Source organism: Amphiura filiformis, chromosome 18 (genome assembly GCF_039555335.1).
Source record: "Amphiura filiformis chromosome 18, Afil_fr2py, whole genome shotgun sequence".
Taxonomy (NCBI): domain Eukaryota; kingdom Metazoa; phylum Echinodermata; class Ophiuroidea; order Amphilepidida; family Amphiuridae; genus Amphiura; species Amphiura filiformis.
In genome coordinates this window covers 17,771,239-17,790,098 of record NC_092645.1, presented here as the reverse complement: position 1 = coordinate 17,790,098, position 18,860 = coordinate 17,771,239, and the positions used below count along the sequence as shown (strand labels likewise).

The window sequence follows — 18,860 nt, the reverse complement described above, 5'->3', positions numbered from 1 at the left end:
AAAGTGGTGTGCACTTATAGAATCAATTTTGTAATATGATTGCTGGGGAAATAACATGTTATTCACATGAAATATGAAAATATGAATACAATTTTCCATGCGCTGCTGAGCTGTATTATCTTTTTATTGGTTCTGCCCACAAAGTCATGCTCATCGCACAGTACTTTCTTGTAGAATTCTCTTGTTTTTTAACGCTTGATGATTTCGAAAACATTTAGAAACAAAGTCATGCTCATCGCACAGTACTTTCTGGTAGAATTCTCTTGTTTTTTAACGCTTGATTATAAACTCGGCAACCATCAAAGTACTGATCTTATGTGCTTCATCGCAGGAAATCTTGGGAACCGTCAAAGTACTGTTCTTATTCTGCTTCAATGGAGCAATTTCGTACCCTTTATTATTTAAGCATTGTGATTTAAACATGTTTACGTGTTTTTGTATTAAAGGGAATCTATTGCAAAAACAAGTTTAACTCTATTCGAAGAGAATAAATTATTACATTTCAAGTTGACACTCGTTGCAATTTTTTTATTCGTATTTCTCCTGAAAAAAGAGAAATTGTGTTGGTAAAATGCTGGCTCGTACGGTCCTCCCCCCTTTCCAATGCAGCAGACTGATGACGTACAGTAAATGAAGAGTAGTCGCCTCCGCAGCGTTTCAATTTGCTAAAAAAGTAGTACAATGTAATATAATCTTTAATATATAATAAAGTGATCAGAAAATGTGCATAGTCCGAGTATAATATAACAAGAAGTAATGCTTAATCAGAATATTGAGAATAATTATTTATTCTTCATTTTTCTAAAATAATTACATTTTGAGAGTTTTGAATGTCCAATGTTAAAGAGTTGCATAGTACACCGTACATGTGCAACACTGGAAAATGATCGCCAAAAAAGAAAGACAAAAACAACTTTATATTCCAGGACCCTTCCACCTGGATGAAAGGGCGCATGATAATGATAAAATGCTGATTTGATTTCATTGTCCTTTACAGCTAGTCAAACGTTTTAATCGCATACGCCAATTCTCCAATCAGCATCTACGATCTCAGTGCACGAAGGACCCGCCTCGCAAGAACAGAATTTGGAACCTTCCAGAACCACCGAAGAAATGTTCGATTTTCTGAAGTCGCCCTGTTAAAATAATTGAAAATTAATCAAAATTACAAAATAAATACATGCCGAATAGGGTTCAACTCTACTAGTCTTATTACAAGACTGCCGTACCCCAATCCTAAACCCTAAACTCCTTAAACGAGGACTGGACTCAAGTCTAGCAAGTTGCACCCTTTTCGGTAATTGTACCTTATTCTGTTTTAGATAACACTTAACATAGGAAAGAAGAAAAGATTGAGAGCGATCGAGATGACGGCTACATGGTTAGTACGGGGTGCTGGTTCCTAAAGCAACAAGTTTTGTCACTGGATGTTGGATATCTATCTGTATGTGTAAGGAGTCATGGGGGTATGTGGGTTTGTTTTTCAGTTAGAGGCTCATTCAGTGATTTGCTCATCCGGACGATCGTTAACATCATCAAAATTCAGCCTTTGGTACCTTTGTCATTGTCATAGATGTGCTATCATAGCATGCTATTGGTTCAGTCGAAAGCCGTGCAGTTTAGACAAAAAAGGCATTTTACATGAATCTGTAATTTAAATACTGACAATATAAAAATTAGCTATATGTATTTGAATGGGGCTTCAACTTTGTCAATATACTGCTGTTTTCTTCGCCTACCAAATGACAATTTGAACGACTTATCCTTCACATTTAAGCAATATTCATAAACAATTGAACTTTTTACACTTTCGCCGGGATCACTGAATGGGACTTTAAATAAATAAACAATAATGTAATATAATCAATTCTGACAGAACAATTTTAACGCAAACAGAAACATTTCTAACAGTCCATACGATGAAGGAGGCGGATGCACATTGCATATAAAGTCAGCTTGATCAGCAGCAACTGTACTCTGCGCATGGAAGCTGCCTTAAACTCCACATAGTACTTCCTAACAAGCTATATCAAAATTCCTTGCAAATCAAAACAAAAGTAAGGGCGTAGCCAGCCTTTTCTAGACGAGGGAGACACAAAATCATAAATGTACCGACGGCCTAATTACGTTGACATTTTTGACCAAGATTGCCTTAAACATATTCTCAAACGGTTCAAAAATCCCAGGGGAAACGTTTATCTTTTGTATATTTTAGAAATTAAACAGTGTGTACATTGTACATTTCTGAACTTTGGCATAAGAGACCCATGTCATATACAAATTTGAAATTCTAAACTTAGTAGTATACAACATTACACAGAAACAATAACAATAATAATGGAATAATAAACAAAAAAGAGAGAAAAAATCATCAATTTATTTATTTAATTAATTCAACCACTTCATTACCTGTATTGAGATGAATATCTCCTGACCTTCATAGCCTATATGAAAACCATCTGTGTCAACAATCAAATACAATGATATGTAGGTAGAATCAGACAGATTCACAACATTCATGGATACCTCCTCTACCTGCACCCCTGAGGTATTACGAAATAAGATCCTGGTATCACTTCCAACATCTGGATAAGTAATAAACACATAAAATGGCATCGTGATCAGTCCAGTTTGACTCTCTTTGTAGACAACATTGGGCTATTTCACATTCCATTCAGTTGAAATTCATCCACCCCATATGGAAGACATTCAGGTAACCCTATTTGCAAGTCACACTCCCTTTGTGGAAAATTAAGGTCATGTCTTCCATAAGGGGTGTAAGACTTTCAACTGGAATGGCCTATTTCATGTGGTATCTGAATGGTGCATGCCTATCAGGAAATATTATTAATCTTACAATCCTTCATGTAACGTAATTCCTTGATTTTTTAATGTTTTTTGTTTTTAAGGATTGGAAAAATAACATTAAATATGTTCTCATACTTGTTGATAAATATCATTTTTTAAAGTAATTGGAAGTGTGTTTCCTATACATTCAAATCAAGTATTGAAACTGGTAATGGTTATCGAGGCGTAATGCAGGAAGGTCGTTTCAACCAGTCAGGTTTAAATGCTGCCTGACCAGGAAACATGCCGGTTAAAGCCATAATGCATGATTTAGGTCAAATATTAATTTTGTTATCCTATGCCAAACATTATTGCATAATATTTGTAACAACTGTCGAGGAGGTTTTATGATCTGTTAAAGTCGAAAATATGAAATAAACTCTTAAATTTTACTGTAATTAAAGTACTTTAGGCTTAGTATTTCACAGGATATTTCAGTACACCATTGGGTGTTACAATCGTGCAAAAGGTAGAGCGAATCACACATTATTGCTTTAACTGTGAATTGTTTGTTATCAGTGTCATATGGACATGTTTAAACGATTGTACAGTTAAGTATGTAATGGGGATACGCATCCTGCACAAGAACAAATAAACACAATGGGGAACGATTGCTCGCTACAAGAGGAAACTGAATATATTTAATAAGAAAGAATGAACAGTTTACCAACCCAATGTGTTACAATTAAACATGACAACAAATAAAGACAAATCCCGACCGGCACACAGCCCAACTTGAAAAAAAGCAAGGGAATGTGCCGGCATGGGCACACAAATGCCGATCGGGATTTGTCTTCGAGCAATCGGTCCCCATTGTGTTTACTTGTTACACAACACAGTGTATACGTATTAGCATTTATATGTGTAGGTTGATTTACAACATGCCATTCTTTTTATTGGGAACATTATGCAGTCATGTCTACAGCAGAATTCACCACGACCTTTGCAGAACTTAAACTCCATTACACCAAGATAAACCTCATTGAATTAAACAGCTCAACTATGTTAAATCAGGGATGTGTCTCATATCCTTGGCTAAATCCATAAACATATGTTTCTGATTTACCTGTGGGATATTGCAATGTGCTGTGATGAAATAGGTATTATAATTTCAGTTGGATACACCATTACAAAGCAAATGCATAGTAAAAATACTGAGCGTGGCCTTTGTTTCCGAAATGAGAACAAAAGTCTGCATATTGTTGATGGTACAACTCATGTCAAACTTGTCACAGTTATTGTGATCGTATCACACAAGTAAATGAGAAACATGTGGTTTTAGACTTAACACGGTTTGGAAAAAGTTTTTCCATTTTTTGGCTCCCTATCGGGCAGTCAGAACTTCATATTTGGGAGGGCTCGACAACAATCTTCCCAAGTTTATTTACACCTTCTATGGCGAAAATTGATCAAACCGATCACACGATGGTGCTCGTTCGAAGTTGGAGCTATCTCGAGTCAGCTGTTGAGCACAATTTACCATTGAAATTACACGTCCGACTGTTATGGAATTTTGGAAGACTCTCTTCGGAAAAACAGCTCGACAACTGTTTTCCTGTGACATTTTTACTTCAAATTGTAGTATGTTAGGGATGAACATTATAATTCACATGTGAGCCTCTATGGCTACTATTGGGTGAAGGGTTTTCCCACCAGCCCACTAACTAGTCTATTGCCTATACCTACAGTACAGTGAGTGAATCATCAATAGGAGCGCCGTGTGTGCACTGAATAGGAAAAACGTACAGTAACTGCATAATGATTGTTGTAAATTTGATGTTTCGAGTGTGTATTGATATCATTTAGTTATGTGCGACCTTGCTGTTTTGGCTGGCAAGATGGCGATTTTCATATGATTATGTATTTAATGTGTTATATCCTGACTACCCAGCAGACACAAAACGTTTTCGACATCATTCGCAAAAGGTTATAGAAAATTGTCAAAAAACATTTAAATATCGGGAAAATAAGGCCATTAAACATTTTCATAACTTTAAACAAATTGATTACCTACTGCAAATATTTTAACATAATGTTATTTAAGTGTTGACAAAATATTTGGATCAATATTTTTACAAAAAATAGTCTGCAACATTTGTAAAATATTATGCAAGTATTGTTGTTGTGTGTTTTCATACAAAACGTTTTTAAAACGTTTTTATAACCTTAGGATAGCAACACAATAGAGTGGGCGTTATAACATCATGTTTATGGTCGTTCTGTAGCAAAACACGTTTTGCATACTGTGATGACCAAAATGTCATGAACTTTTCATGGTAGTATACAAAAATTTCAGTGGCATGTACCATCAGTGGAAAGTGTATGTACGTATCATTATATAACCTTACCATGTGCACCATCTGGTGAACTATAAACATTTCCTGCTGCGTTTGTACACTGATAGGTAACTCGCAGGTACTTATGGGTGTATATACAAGGGTCTCCGAAGACTGTGCCCTTGGCATACACACTACACGATGTTTCTCCGTCACACAAACCTAAATGTACACAAGCAGTTATATACTAGTAATCGGAAGACCAAAGGTGAAAGCCCGTTGAGGTCAAAGATTAATCACTCAACTTTATCTGCCCACCAGCTGCCGTAATTAGAAGCCTATTGTCTTTAAATGTTGTTTAAAGATGTGGATCACTAGGCATAAACAAAAGGGGTCATATATAGTATCAAATGTTGAAATGGGAGTCGTGGAATGCTCGCATAATGACGCATAAACTATGGTTTTACAATTTATATCTGCGTAAAGCGGGTACTTTGAGCTATTGAAGAGAATTTATGGGCTAAATATTAAACGTTATCAACCGGATACTCATATAATAACGAATATCATTGGGAATGTTCCCTGTACCTTTCTTTCGACCATCACCCCTGGACATCACCCCTGGACAGCTTTCTGCTGTCACCAATTTACCAATTAACCCTTTGACTCCAATACTATGCAAATATCAAACGTTATCAACAGGATACTCAATGACGCATACAATGATAAGGTTAAATAGATTCACCAGGGTTGTGTTGATAAAATAAACGATGTGAGGACGATATATTGTAGTGAGCAAAAATTCACTTGGTTTTGTCAAGCAAAAAATAATGCCAATTCGTTTGCATAAACTGGTTCTCCCTTTATATCGGAAAGCGGACATCTATTGAATGACGTATCAATGTGAATACCCCCTGTGGTTTTCTTTCGATAATTACTCCTGGACAGCTTTCTGAATCCTTATAAATATTGTCTGGAACAAAAGCTTCATGGGTCAGTCCATATCAAAACAGATTGAGTGTACACCCACCCTCTTGGATTTTGCTCTCCTTTGGCTCAGGGGTACCTTTCATGGACCCCTAGGTGAGGTCACAAGAAAAAATTCAAATTCAATTTCGTTTCCGAATGGCGGGCCATCTAAGTTTGGCGACCTTGACCAAAATTGGGAATTTAGGGTGTCCAAATGACAAAGCGCTCTCTTTGAGAGGCATTTTCTTCTTAATTAAATCAGTTGTGACCCTCTTTTGAATGTGGTCACTCACTGGCTGTGTCTGAAATGCCTAATGCCAAAAAGATTGATTTCGGAATTTCGTTGGGATTTCAGAGGGGTCAAAATCAGCACTTCGTACTGTTCAATCAAATTATCTTTGATTTTGAAGGACCCATGATAATGTCACAGTGCACTTATAGGTCCTAATTATGTTCAGAATGGATTAACCATGTGCCAATGTCTATGAGCAATTCAAAAAAAGAGAAATTTCTTGACCCCTACAGAATTTTAGGCCCCCTAAAGTGGTTCAGCCACAAATGGCGCTTAAAATCGGCAAATTTTGACACCTAATAACTTTAGGTGTACACCAGATATGAATTTCTAGTCTTTTGCATCTGAAAGAATGTAGTCTAATGTTACTAGGAACATAAGATTTGTTTGTATTTTTGTGTTTTGATACTAAGTTGATGGTCCCAAAAATCCCAATTTTGACTAATAATGTACAGGTTATGGGTACAAAATGTCAATTTCAACATACCCTTTTTTCTATTTTTGATCACTTTATAGCAAATTGTCTTATTTATCCTGTTATTATATAGTTAACAACGTCCGATTTTGGTGTCTAATTATGTTTTCTTGCATGAGAAATATAACTACGCAACTCAAAAAACTGTACAAGGAACCAATGACCTCCTTATTACAATATGGATGCTTTTGGCAGCCATGTTGCAAAAGAGGGTCGTCGGTTCCTTGTATAGTTTATTAATTTGCTTAACTTTGTATTTCTCATGCAAGAAAACATATATAATTAGACACCAAAATTACCAAAATCAGACGTTGTTAACTACTATGGTCAGAATTCAAAAAGGTCGTTGACCTATGAACATTTTTCGTCATAGCGCCCTCCTGAAAGGTCTGACACATAACAAACTATACATTTTTGGAATCCTCATGACCATACGAGTAATTTGATATATTACTTGACATAATTGGGAGCATTCTGAACATTTGACCCCATAACCTGTACTTTGCATGTGCATCGTTGCCAGGAAGTGCATTTTTGACGCCCTTAAAAATCCATACAGAGGATTAGAAAGTAGTTTTTTCTTATTACTTGACTCAAAAGCAACTTGAATATCAGGATAAATAATACAAATGGCTATAAAGTGATCAAAAATATTAAAAAATATTATACTAAAATTGGCATTTTGTACCGTATCCTGTATGCATGGTATGTTAGGCAAAAATGACTATTTTTGAAAGCGTCAAGTTAATACTAAAACACAAAAAATACAAAACAAATCTTATGTTCCAAGTAACATTAAACTACATTCTTTCAGATGCAAAAGACTAGAAATTCATATCTGGTGTACACCTAAAGTTATTAGGGGTCAAAATTTGCCGATTTTAAGCGCCATTTGTGGCTGAACCACTTTAGGGGTGGCCTAAAATTCTGTAGGGGTCTAGAAATTTCTCTTTTTTGAATTGCTCATAGACATTGGCATATGGTTAATCCATTCTGAACATAATTAGGACCTATAAGTGCACTGTGACATTATCATGGGTCCTTCAAAATCAAGATAATTTGATTGAACAGTACGAAGTGCTGATTTTGACCCCCTCTGAAATCCCAACGAAATTCCGAAATCTATCTTTTTGGCATTAGGTATTTCAGACACAGCCAGTGAGTGACCACATTCAAAAAAGAGGATCACAACTGATTCAATTAAGAAGAAAGTGCCCTCAAAGAGAGCACTTTGTCATTTGGACCCCTTAAATTCCCAATTTTGGTCGAGGTCGCCAAACTTTGATTGCCCGCCATTCGCAAACGAAATGGAATTTGAATTTTTTTCTTGTGACCTTCACCTAGGGATCCATGAAAGGTACCCCTGAGCCAAAGGAGAGCAAAATCCAAGAGGGTGGGTGTACACTCAATCTGTTTTGATATGGACTGAGCCTCATGCATCCTCTCCACATTAGACGATTCTTGGCACTTCCACCATTTTAAGCTTTCGTAACTTAGGTATGTTACCACCAAAACAGAACGCTCTTTCATCATGTGACTAGCTTACTCTTTCATGTGAAAGAACATTGACCTCAATTTGGGGATAAAATGAGACAATAATAAACTTACAAGTTTAAATAAGATAAGACATCTCATATTACAAGATGGTTTACTAACTCCTCCTTTAACTTGAACGGCCGATATCAAATCTTAACAGGTGTGGATCTCCAGAGGGAAAAAGGAAGACATTCGAAAGACATTATCTACACCAGACCATCCCTCTCACTATAAATTCCTAAAAATAATGGTTATCTTTCATCCTATTTTGTCCTACCTTTCGTAACGGCCAAATCTGTAGCCCCAGACAAGTCGCAGTCTGTTTTAAAAGTTGCATCCATAGGTGAGTAAGGACAAAGCACGGATCCATTCACCCTTCTTCCAAAGAGAGCTGTTAATACATTAATCGTTCCTCCGTCTGCAGTTGAACAGGATAAGGATGCATTTGAATACCCGCAAGCACACATCTCTGTAGTTAGGAGAGAACGGGTTAATGTATTGTACAATATCATTTTTAATGAAGTCTCAATGAAATAATTATTATTTTAAAACGTGAAATCCAAGTGAAAATTACTACTGAAAACATTGTTATTGGTATGTCTATAAGGTATTATCGTTCCTCCTTCTGCAGTTGAACAGGATAAGGATGCATATGAATACCCGCAAGCACACATCTCTGTAGTTAGGAGAGAACGGGTTAATGTATTGTACAATATCATTTTTAATGAAGTCTCAATGAAATAATTATTATTTTAAAACGTGAAATCCAAGTGAAAATTACTACTGAAAACATTGTTATTGGTATGTCTATAAGGTATTATAAAACATCAAATACTGCCAAACAAAGTACTATATATAAAACAAACTGATAACATTATTATTATCAGCATCATGTTACCTTTGTAGATGGCGCTGTTATCCATACCAATAAACGCAGTGATCCCTGGAAAACCAGACCCTTCCACACTTATCTTAGCCACTCCTGCCGTTCTCACTTGGAATGGAAAGTAAGGGGTCACCGATGGTTGCCAAGGAACTCGAAGGCCTGTGTGACCTGCTTCTGTAGTATTCTCTGCGCAATTGGCAACTAAAATGTATCAATCAAATAAGAAATGCTTAACCTGCTTAATTCAAAACTAAAGGAAGATGGTCTCATTTCATTCGTCCTAGAAAGTGAATGTAGGGCGCGGCGTTAAGTGTATTCACAAGCTTTATTCATAAGCTGTATTCACAAGCTGTCTAGCGTTAGCAATAGTATAGAATTGTATTACTTACCCTCACATTGAGACCCAGAGAATCCGTCTCGGCATGCGCAGATGTAATTTCCAATTCTATCATAACAAACCCCTCTGTGTTCACAAGGATTCGAAGAACATTCATTTGCCCCTTAAATGAGATTTAAAATACCATGAGGTATAAAATACCATGAATTTAGACAGGCGTCCAAAGAGAGTCAATGATTTTTTAGCCAATATCAACTTAGCCAATATAACTTTTGGCCTATGTTTTGTACATTATATAGTAAGAATTTCCAAATTTTGCAATGGCGTATTCACAGTAGCATTCATTCGTAGCGCCTGATAGTATAGGTATATATTTGGTATAAAAATCAATGGCGAAGGGGCTAAAGCACTTCGCAATCCTTTAGTAAATTTTGAACATGTGTTAGCCTTACCGCAATATTCCGCTCGTTCAAGTAGGATATCAAGTGTATCTTTGTTCCAATTCATACCGATGCTTAGTGCTACAAGATCATCCACGAACCAAAGCTTCATATCACCGCTACCGTCTTCATAGGCAGAACACGCTTTGGTAAACTTCCGAGGGACTAACAGTCGTTGGCAATAACATCTCTCATCATATGGTATGGACCATCGCAAGGCATCACCTCGTGATGCATCTGGTCGTTCTTGCAGCACGCACACATGACAAGACACTATTGTCGAAAATACTAATGAATAAAGATAGTTTAATGAATACTTTCAATACAACCTAAATTGTCTAACGTGTAAACCTTTATAACATATACTCATTTTCTCATAAATTGGATAACTCCTGCTACAAGTATTGAAACTTGTTCAGGTAATGGTGACGTTTCCTATAATCTCATTTTCACATAGAAACATAAGTATAAACTTATACCACATAGGGGTAGTCATTATACAGAAAAAATATCAAGATTTGAAACCAGATAAAGACCGCAGTGGATAATGTACTCAAGTGCCATTTTGGCAAAAATGAGTGTTTGATTGTTTTTAAGTCTATGGGGTTTGGCAATTTTTTTCTCAACATGTTGGCCGGTATAACCCCACAGAAATAGGGGTCACGTGAGGGGTCAACTGGGGTCATATTTTCAAATTGGTCTGATCACTATTAAATTAGTGTCAAATTGCTGGTTGGGTCACAAGGATTACAACAATACATGGTGTGTTCTATTTACAACATTTAGTTAAGGAGTTATAAGCTCAAGGTCAACCAAAGGTCAAACGAAGTCAAATTTTAAGCAACATCCGATTTACACAAATGATACATCAAATTGTTCCTCCCTATATGGGCATTCCAATAATATATACTTTTAACTTATATTGTCATTCAATTTTGAGAAAAATCCATTTGTTTCCAGCTGACCAATGATTATAGTGAAAAAAAGACTCAAGTGCAAGATATTGATTATTGATTATAGGAAATCAATAAGTGACAATGTATCAATTTATAGCTGTAAAAGAATAATAGTGAATATAAAATGACTTCTGTAAGTTTTAGTACACAATAATAAAGTTTGTGATGAGCAGATAAATTTCAAAACTTTACACCCCATTTTCTCAGAACTAGTATTTTGTCACTTGAGCACTTCTTCCACTACAGTCTTGATTATTACCCATGTCCTAAGTTAAGATAATTACGCTTTCACTTACTTGCAAATGCAAGTAGATTTAGTGACATTGATAAGTATCTTATCTAAGGGATGCACCATTAGACTTCAAGGGAGGGGGAGGAATTTTTGGTAAAAAAAAAAATTCCCCCATTACATGAGCAAAAAAAAACTTTCTTCACCTAACTGTATAATGGTGCGTCCCGTCCCTAATACCTTAAATTTACCCAAATAAAGCATAATCTGCGACAATTATAGTATCATCTTCTTATTATGTCAAGTCTACATTCCAATAACCTTTTGTGTGCTACAATGTTAGACCTTTTCATAATTAGATTGTGACCATACATTGTAGTAGCAGATTAGCTATGCCTCCTAAGGGCTTACAATGTATAGTAGCAAATTTCGGTTGCAAACATGCGATGAAAAAACCAGGATGGTATCGGTATGTAAAGAAAAATTTGAATAATTAGCACTTACGACCGAAAGGCAGACACCCTCCACAAAACACATTACAACACAATAATGATTATTTACACAGCCGCCTGTATCGGTAACTTACTTGCTCAAACTCCAAATAATGTTGTGGAAGCGCCTGTTTGTTTGTTTTCGTCATCTCTTGTCAACAACAAACAAAAAGAAAACTAGGCATATATGCTTGTAGATAGAAATCTACGGAATTTATTTAGCATATAGAAATCATGAAACATAATTCACAGGTTAAAGGCGATAGTCTGATTTTATTTATTTATTATTTGTTTACTGCAAATACCTTGTATACTTAACACCAATAATTTAAGGTGTCGTAGTCGATTCATCCGCTTCCGATGTAACCACATGTTAAACTGAAATAAATTGGAAATACGTCATTAACTTATTTCGTGTACTAAGATCTATAACAAATATCTTTTTGTAGTAACTTAAAAATAGCATTGCTATAATATGTTTATACTCTGTCAAGTTTTCTGGACTCTCCATAATATATTGTAGAAAAAGATACAAAAGAGGTAAGGTATACAAAAAAGTTCAAAATTATACAAACAAGTTCAAAATAATGAAGAAAAGATGAAACGTAATCTGAAATGTATTCAAATACACCGTGACCTACTTCTCTAAGGGATCCTCTCCAAATTGTCCCTTTGAAATCAAAAGGCCCCTTTGAGTCCCCTTTATGACCATCCCCTTTCAAATTTAACAACGCTCCCAATATTTACCCGTTAAAACTTTACAATCACCCCGTTAAGAATCCCCGTTATCCCCTTTGAATTGTTGACCTAAAAGGTTAACAATTAAATATATGAATACAAAACCCACCCAAGTACATACGTTGGCCAAATTGAGTTAAGCATGGGAAATTGTTGCTATACATAGGCCTGTCATATGTAGGAAAGAACAACTCAAATTCATTCTGTGTGTCTATTAAGAATGTGAAAAATAGCATGTAGTCATTCTAACATTGTTGTCTTTGTATATGATTCAAAAAACCACCCAAGTCCAAAATTTAAAATGAACCCCACGAAGTCCCTGAAATGCTAATCGCCATACCTAATACAGGTTAATCCACTCATTTGCACGTAAAACTTACCATATTGACCAGGTAAATCTAACTGACAGAATTAAAATGATACACATGTTTTTCTCTCAAAATCACTTCCCATGGACTTGGGTGGGTTTTGTATTCATGTATTCAATTCTCCCCCAGCATGACGTTGATTGCTGATGTGGGAATTAAATTCCCCCATTGTATTTTAATGGTCTCCCCTTTGCCTCCCCTTTAAAGTAGTCAAATTCCCCTTTAAGCACCCGTTAACCTGATATCTCCCATTTGAGCTCCCTATCCCCATATCTGGGGACATTGACCTAGAAGTTTAACAATACCACAAGAATTTGATTATGGGTTGAACCACACTGCAATCCATATGGTTAAGGTTGAGTTTATTAATAGGGAAACATCAAGTGTTTATCTATAGTTATAGACAGTAATCAGTAATTAGTGTTAGTACTACATGTATTAGATCTGCTTTTGAACATGTTGAACAATGTATGTTTTTGCTCATCATAAAAAATGACCATTTTGGCAGTTCCTTCACTGATAGAATCTATAAGCAAAAATTATATGCAAAACACAAGAATTATATAGTTGCTTGACAAAATGAAATTGGAGGGGAGAAATATTTATAGACCTATTTGATGTGGCATGAAACTGCAAGTATGTGTTATTAGGAGTGCGTTTGAACATGTTGAACAATGTATATTTTTGCTCATCATAAAAAATGAGCACTTTGTCAGTTCATTCACTGATAGAATCTATATACAAAAAGTTTATGCAAAACACAAGCATATATAGTTGATCGACAAAAATGAAGTTGGAGGGGAAATATCTATATATGCCCTATTTGATGTGGCATGAAACTGCCAGTATTATTATAACTATATATATTATATACATTATTAGAACTGATAAACTGGTATTTTTGTTAGCCAAATCCAAATAGAAATTACTCACGAATCTGAGCTTTCGCCATCTTGGCTGATGGCTTGATCACAGATGAACTGGTCCACTGCTTTTCCCGCGAGACTTGGTTGCTAAGGACGCATCCTCGTTACCCGGAAGTGATGTTGATTTTAGCAGTGGGTCATGAAACCAACCAACACGCTCAAAAGTATTCTTGTCCACCCCAAGGACAAAAAGGACATTGACCAAACCAGCGAAGTCGTGTATGACATTCCATGCAAAGGTTGCAACAAATCCTATATAGGAGAGACTGGAAGGCCGTTTGGGGTAAGAAAGAAAGAACACCAGAAAGACGCCGACCAGATTGCGACTAAGAACTTTACAAGAGCCAACAGAAAACTATCCACCACAGAGCAGCACAAATCAGCAATAACCGACCACATAGCGCAAGATAACCATGTCATCGACTGGGAGGGGGGCCAAATTACTCGACAGAGACGCTAATGCGTTCACGAGGAGAGTCAGGGAGGCCATCCAAATCAGAAGGAGGGCAAAACTCACTCAATCGTGACGAAGGTGCACACTTTCTAGATCATGTATATGACCCACTGCTAAAATCAACATCACTTCCGGGTAACGAGGATGCGTCCTTAGCAACCAAGTCTCGCGGGAAAAGCAGTGGACCAGTTCATCTGTGATCAAGCCATCAGCCAAGATGGCGAAAGCTCAGATTCTTGAGTAATTTCTATTTGGATTTGGCTAACAAAAATACCAGTTTATGATTTCAACAATCCTACCAAATGAATCTCTTTACTGATTATTAGAACTGCTTTTGAACATGTTGAACAATGTACATTTTTTGCTCATCATAGAAAATGAGCACTTTGTCAGTTCATTCGCTGATAGAATCTGTATTCAAAAATTATACGTAAACACGCACTAAAGAAATCGTGTTTAGAAATTCAACACTTTTCTTGCACCACGCGTTTCTAAACATGTTTGATTCATAAACACCAATGTCTAATTTCAAGACATCATGTGTTAAATTCCTAAACACAAGGCATCAAAATCCTAAACATCGATGAAGAGGAAAATATCTATAGGCCATATTCGATGTGGCATATAACTGCCAGTAACTGGTGATATGTGCTATTAAAACTGCCTTTGAACAATGTATATTTTTGATCTAACATAGATCATACGTACCACTACCATCATATTTATACTCATTAACCCAGCAAACACAAAACGTACACAATGTGAACTTTTTACTTTAAGTGTTATGCTCATTTCAAGGTATTTTGTTTCCGTTTTGTTCTTGATTGTTTTTAGTTGTGTAGGGCCTACACTCTATCAATGTAGATTGTAGTTAACATTGTGAAATAAATTACAATGTATCCTATGTAAGGCACCATTATCATTATTTTGTTTATTGTATGAGCCGCCCTGTATCAATATAGATTGTATTAAACAGGATGAAAATATTTTTAAACAATCATCTTTTACTATCATATTGCCACATGTTGAAAAGTAAATGAGTATAGGAAACACATGCACCATTGATGGTCATGTTCATATGATTAGTTCTTTTCACACTATTCAAAGGGGCTTTAAAGGGGCCCCGTTGGTTCTAAAGGGGAAATTAATCTGCCCAGGGAATAGTGGTATTGGAGGTTAATATCGTGGGTCATGTTGGCAAGATTGGCAGACATTCAAAGGGTACGTAACGGGTCCCCTTTAAATTTAAAGGGGGAATATATAGCTACCCAGGGAATAATAATATTAGGAGGTTAGCTAGGGTGACTGGTTAATTGCAATTCCATTACCCCGCAAACAATATCGCCTCTTTCAAAAGGGGTGAGCAGGAGCTGACTACAAGGCGACATGATATCTCAGATATAATAACTGGAATTGGATAATTGTAGATGCTTTTATTCCATGATAGGAATGCATTCAAATGACATTATCAATCAAGTTTTAATTATTGTTTTATGCTTTATAATGTCTAAAAGACATAGGATAAATGAGAAGGCAAGGTTACCTTCAACGGGAACCGGTTTTCGCCTGCGCAATATAGCCAGGCTCATCAGCCGCACAGTTAAACTGTATCAGGGATAAAGTATATTAAAAGCATATAAACTTCACACAAGTCCTCCCCGAGTTTTTTTGATATCTTTTATTCACAAGAATTCTTGTGACAATAATTTGTTAAAATAAATTGTAGGGTAGTTACTTGTTTTCAGCATTATATTTAATAGCCAATGTAAGTTCTTTTAAGCGGAGCGGTTTCCAAAGCGACAGCCAATTTGAGCCAAACATGCTCAGGTATTAATCATGTTAATAGGATCTAATAGCATCGGTTGGAAGGAAGGTGTCGGTAAAGGCAGTTCTAACGATCTTCCAATGAAATAATGTATGTTTGTAATTTGCATCTACTGCAGGATGGATTAGTTTCATTACCATGGTTATCGCTGCGTTCTTCAATTTGATATCAATAATTATTTTCTGTAATTAAAAAAATAAATAATTCAGCAATATTGCTGATGAAAGTAGTTCAACATATTTACGTTTCATGGCGACTGAAAATGTGACAATGAAAGGTGCATATTAGAGTAACACCCATTCTATTCCAGACGTTTCAAATGCCCCAATAGTTGGAAGGCAAACATTAAAGGACCACATTAGAATGCAACAAAATAATACCCCGTAAAACGAAAAGATACACAAATGGGCCCGTAAATGCAAAGGTATCTTTTCTTGCTTTTTACGAGCCCCCTAAAGGGCCCTTTCTTTGCTTTCTAAGGATCCATTAAGATGATTAAGGCATCTTTTCTTTACTTTATACGACCCTACATCATCACCCACAACCCGTCGAAGGTACAGGTAGAAGGACAACATTAGTAAAAGCATTGTCCGTTACAGCATGTTCGTGAAACGTGCACTGCTAGATAGAGTGGTTTGCATGCCACTAAATTAGTTTATTCTCTACATGTCAATCTTTAAATCATTAGCATAGTCCTTATAATAACAGGGGACCGCCTTGATGAGTAAATGACAGCAAACCAGTGAAAAATACCCCAAAACTCGGTCAGTGGAGCTCCGTCCGTACATGTCAATAGCGACATTATCTAGATACGGCACGATTTAGGGTCGGAAAAAACCCGGACATGTTTTGAAAAGAAACCCTAATACCTAATACTCATTTGAGACACTAAACAATATACCGTATAATGCGGGATAAAGTAAAAGACAAAATACAAAACTTAATATGGAGATTCTAACTTTTCAATTAATTTTAATTCTCATAATTTTTTTTAGATTTACAAACCCTAATAAAACAAATTCAAACATAAGATTAACTTTTTCTAGATGCTCATTTTTAATTCTCATAATTTTCCTCATAATACAATGAAAAACAAAAGAAATATATTTTTATTCTTTTTTAATTATTCTTATGTTTGACTTTGTTTTATATTAGGGTTTGTAATGCTATTGCTTTTGTTTTTCATTGTATTATGAGAACAAATATTAGAAATGAAAACCTCATACTAAATTCCCCCTAAATCGTAACACAGCTGACATTATCGATTGGATTAGTCGACCGTAGCGGACAATTCGATCGCTCATTGGATTAATATTATCACGTGGTAATAAATTTACATTGGAAAATAGATTACTATAATGGTTTAGTATTGCATATATCGGTTTAATCTTCACTAAGCGGGTTTGTGGCTGGAAAGGTCACGGTGAATTTGCCGTGGACATAACTGCATTATGTTACATGAAATCTGTAATTTATATACTGACAGTACATAAATTAGCTACATATATTTGAATGGGGCCTCAACTTTGACAATACTGTTGTTTTCCTCATTTTTTGCCAATTTTTTTCATTTCAAAAATACCTAATAACAATTTTAATGATTTATCCTTCACTTTTCAGCAATTTATAAACAATTTTAATTTTTATTGCACTTTCGCTGTGATCACTGAAAGGGCCTTTAATAAAACCAGACACTATTCACACTAAAGTTTAGGATGACGAAACTGTCTAGGGTGAAGCGACTTTTATCAGGAAAAGGGAGATATTTAACAAGAAGTCAATAATGTTGAAATTTGAGAGAAAATTGGAGATCACACAATATTTGAGTGAAATGTGTTGAATTTCTAACATCCCTTATGTACAAAAATACTGGTGTAAAAAGACATTACTTGTCAATCATCCTATACTTTGAAGACCGGTAATATTTTGATACTTTCTGAATCAACAAGCATTTATAATAAACACATGTGTATTTACATAATACATTTTATGATAACACATTTTTAGAATGAATAATGGAAGAATAATGACTCACCTAGTTCAGAATCACATAATACTTATACTTCTCGAACTAGACTTGTAACGAATACTGCATCTGTTTCATCGATGACAAATGAATGGCTAACCAGCTATTCTTTGGAGAGCATTGGAGTATTGCCAACGTCCTTTTATAGACACCGAATTGGGCTACTTATATTAAGTGTTTTCTGCCGGGCATTGTGGTTTTGTGTACCGTAAACATAGAGGTTGCGGTATTGTATATAAAAATGTTAGCAACCATGCAGATAACATTTTGGCTATACTTCACACATGCGCTCATAAACTGTGAACTATGGTAGATTATATGTCGTGACGAAATAATAATAATACGGTATGCTGCGGTCTAAAAAGACGAGGAAGTCCATCCGTGGCCTTAAAAGAGCCTCTGGTGATCTTTGACAACATTGTCATTTTACGAAGAATGCATGCACTCTAATTGAAGATCGAAGTAAAAACAAAATTGTATCTGACGTCAAGGCAAAAACAAGGCGTGATTGGTTGCTGACCTGCGCAGTAAGGCATTCTTGGTAATGGTTGACAGGACGTGATACGCGAAGTAGTCTATTTAATTATAGTTTCATAACAATTCACCTAATAACAAAAATTATATTGGTGTCAAATGTCATTATTAAGGGATCATTTCCGGTGTAAAACGAAATCCCTTCAAAACGCTCCTTCTGCAACAAATAATACAGCAGAGTGACGCCAATTGCACACATGTATTCGCATTAACCATTGTATATGGGATGTACACAGATTTGGGGTCAACATGGTC

The 18,860-nt window shown here is 35.8% G+C and overlaps 1 protein-coding gene across 1 annotated transcript; it reads right to left on the bottom strand.

The window, feature by feature from the left end:
* Positions 1-838: 838 nt before the first annotated feature.
* LOC140139391 (uncharacterized) lies at positions 839-18,175 on the bottom strand. Its single transcript, XM_072161156.1, has 9 exons — positions 18,081-18,175; positions 12,040-12,112; positions 10,071-10,346; positions 9,671-9,781; positions 9,294-9,482; positions 8,673-8,864; positions 5,196-5,345; positions 2,410-2,585; positions 839-1,136 (listed from the first exon to the last, which is right to left on the bottom strand). The coding sequence occupies exons 2-9, from the start codon at positions 12,104-12,106 to the stop codon at positions 1,011-1,013; spliced, it is 1,287 nt and encodes a 428-aa protein (XP_072017257.1). The 5' UTR covers positions 12,107-12,112; positions 18,081-18,175; the 3' UTR covers positions 839-1,010.
* Between the last annotated feature and the right edge of the window lie 685 nt (positions 18,176-18,860).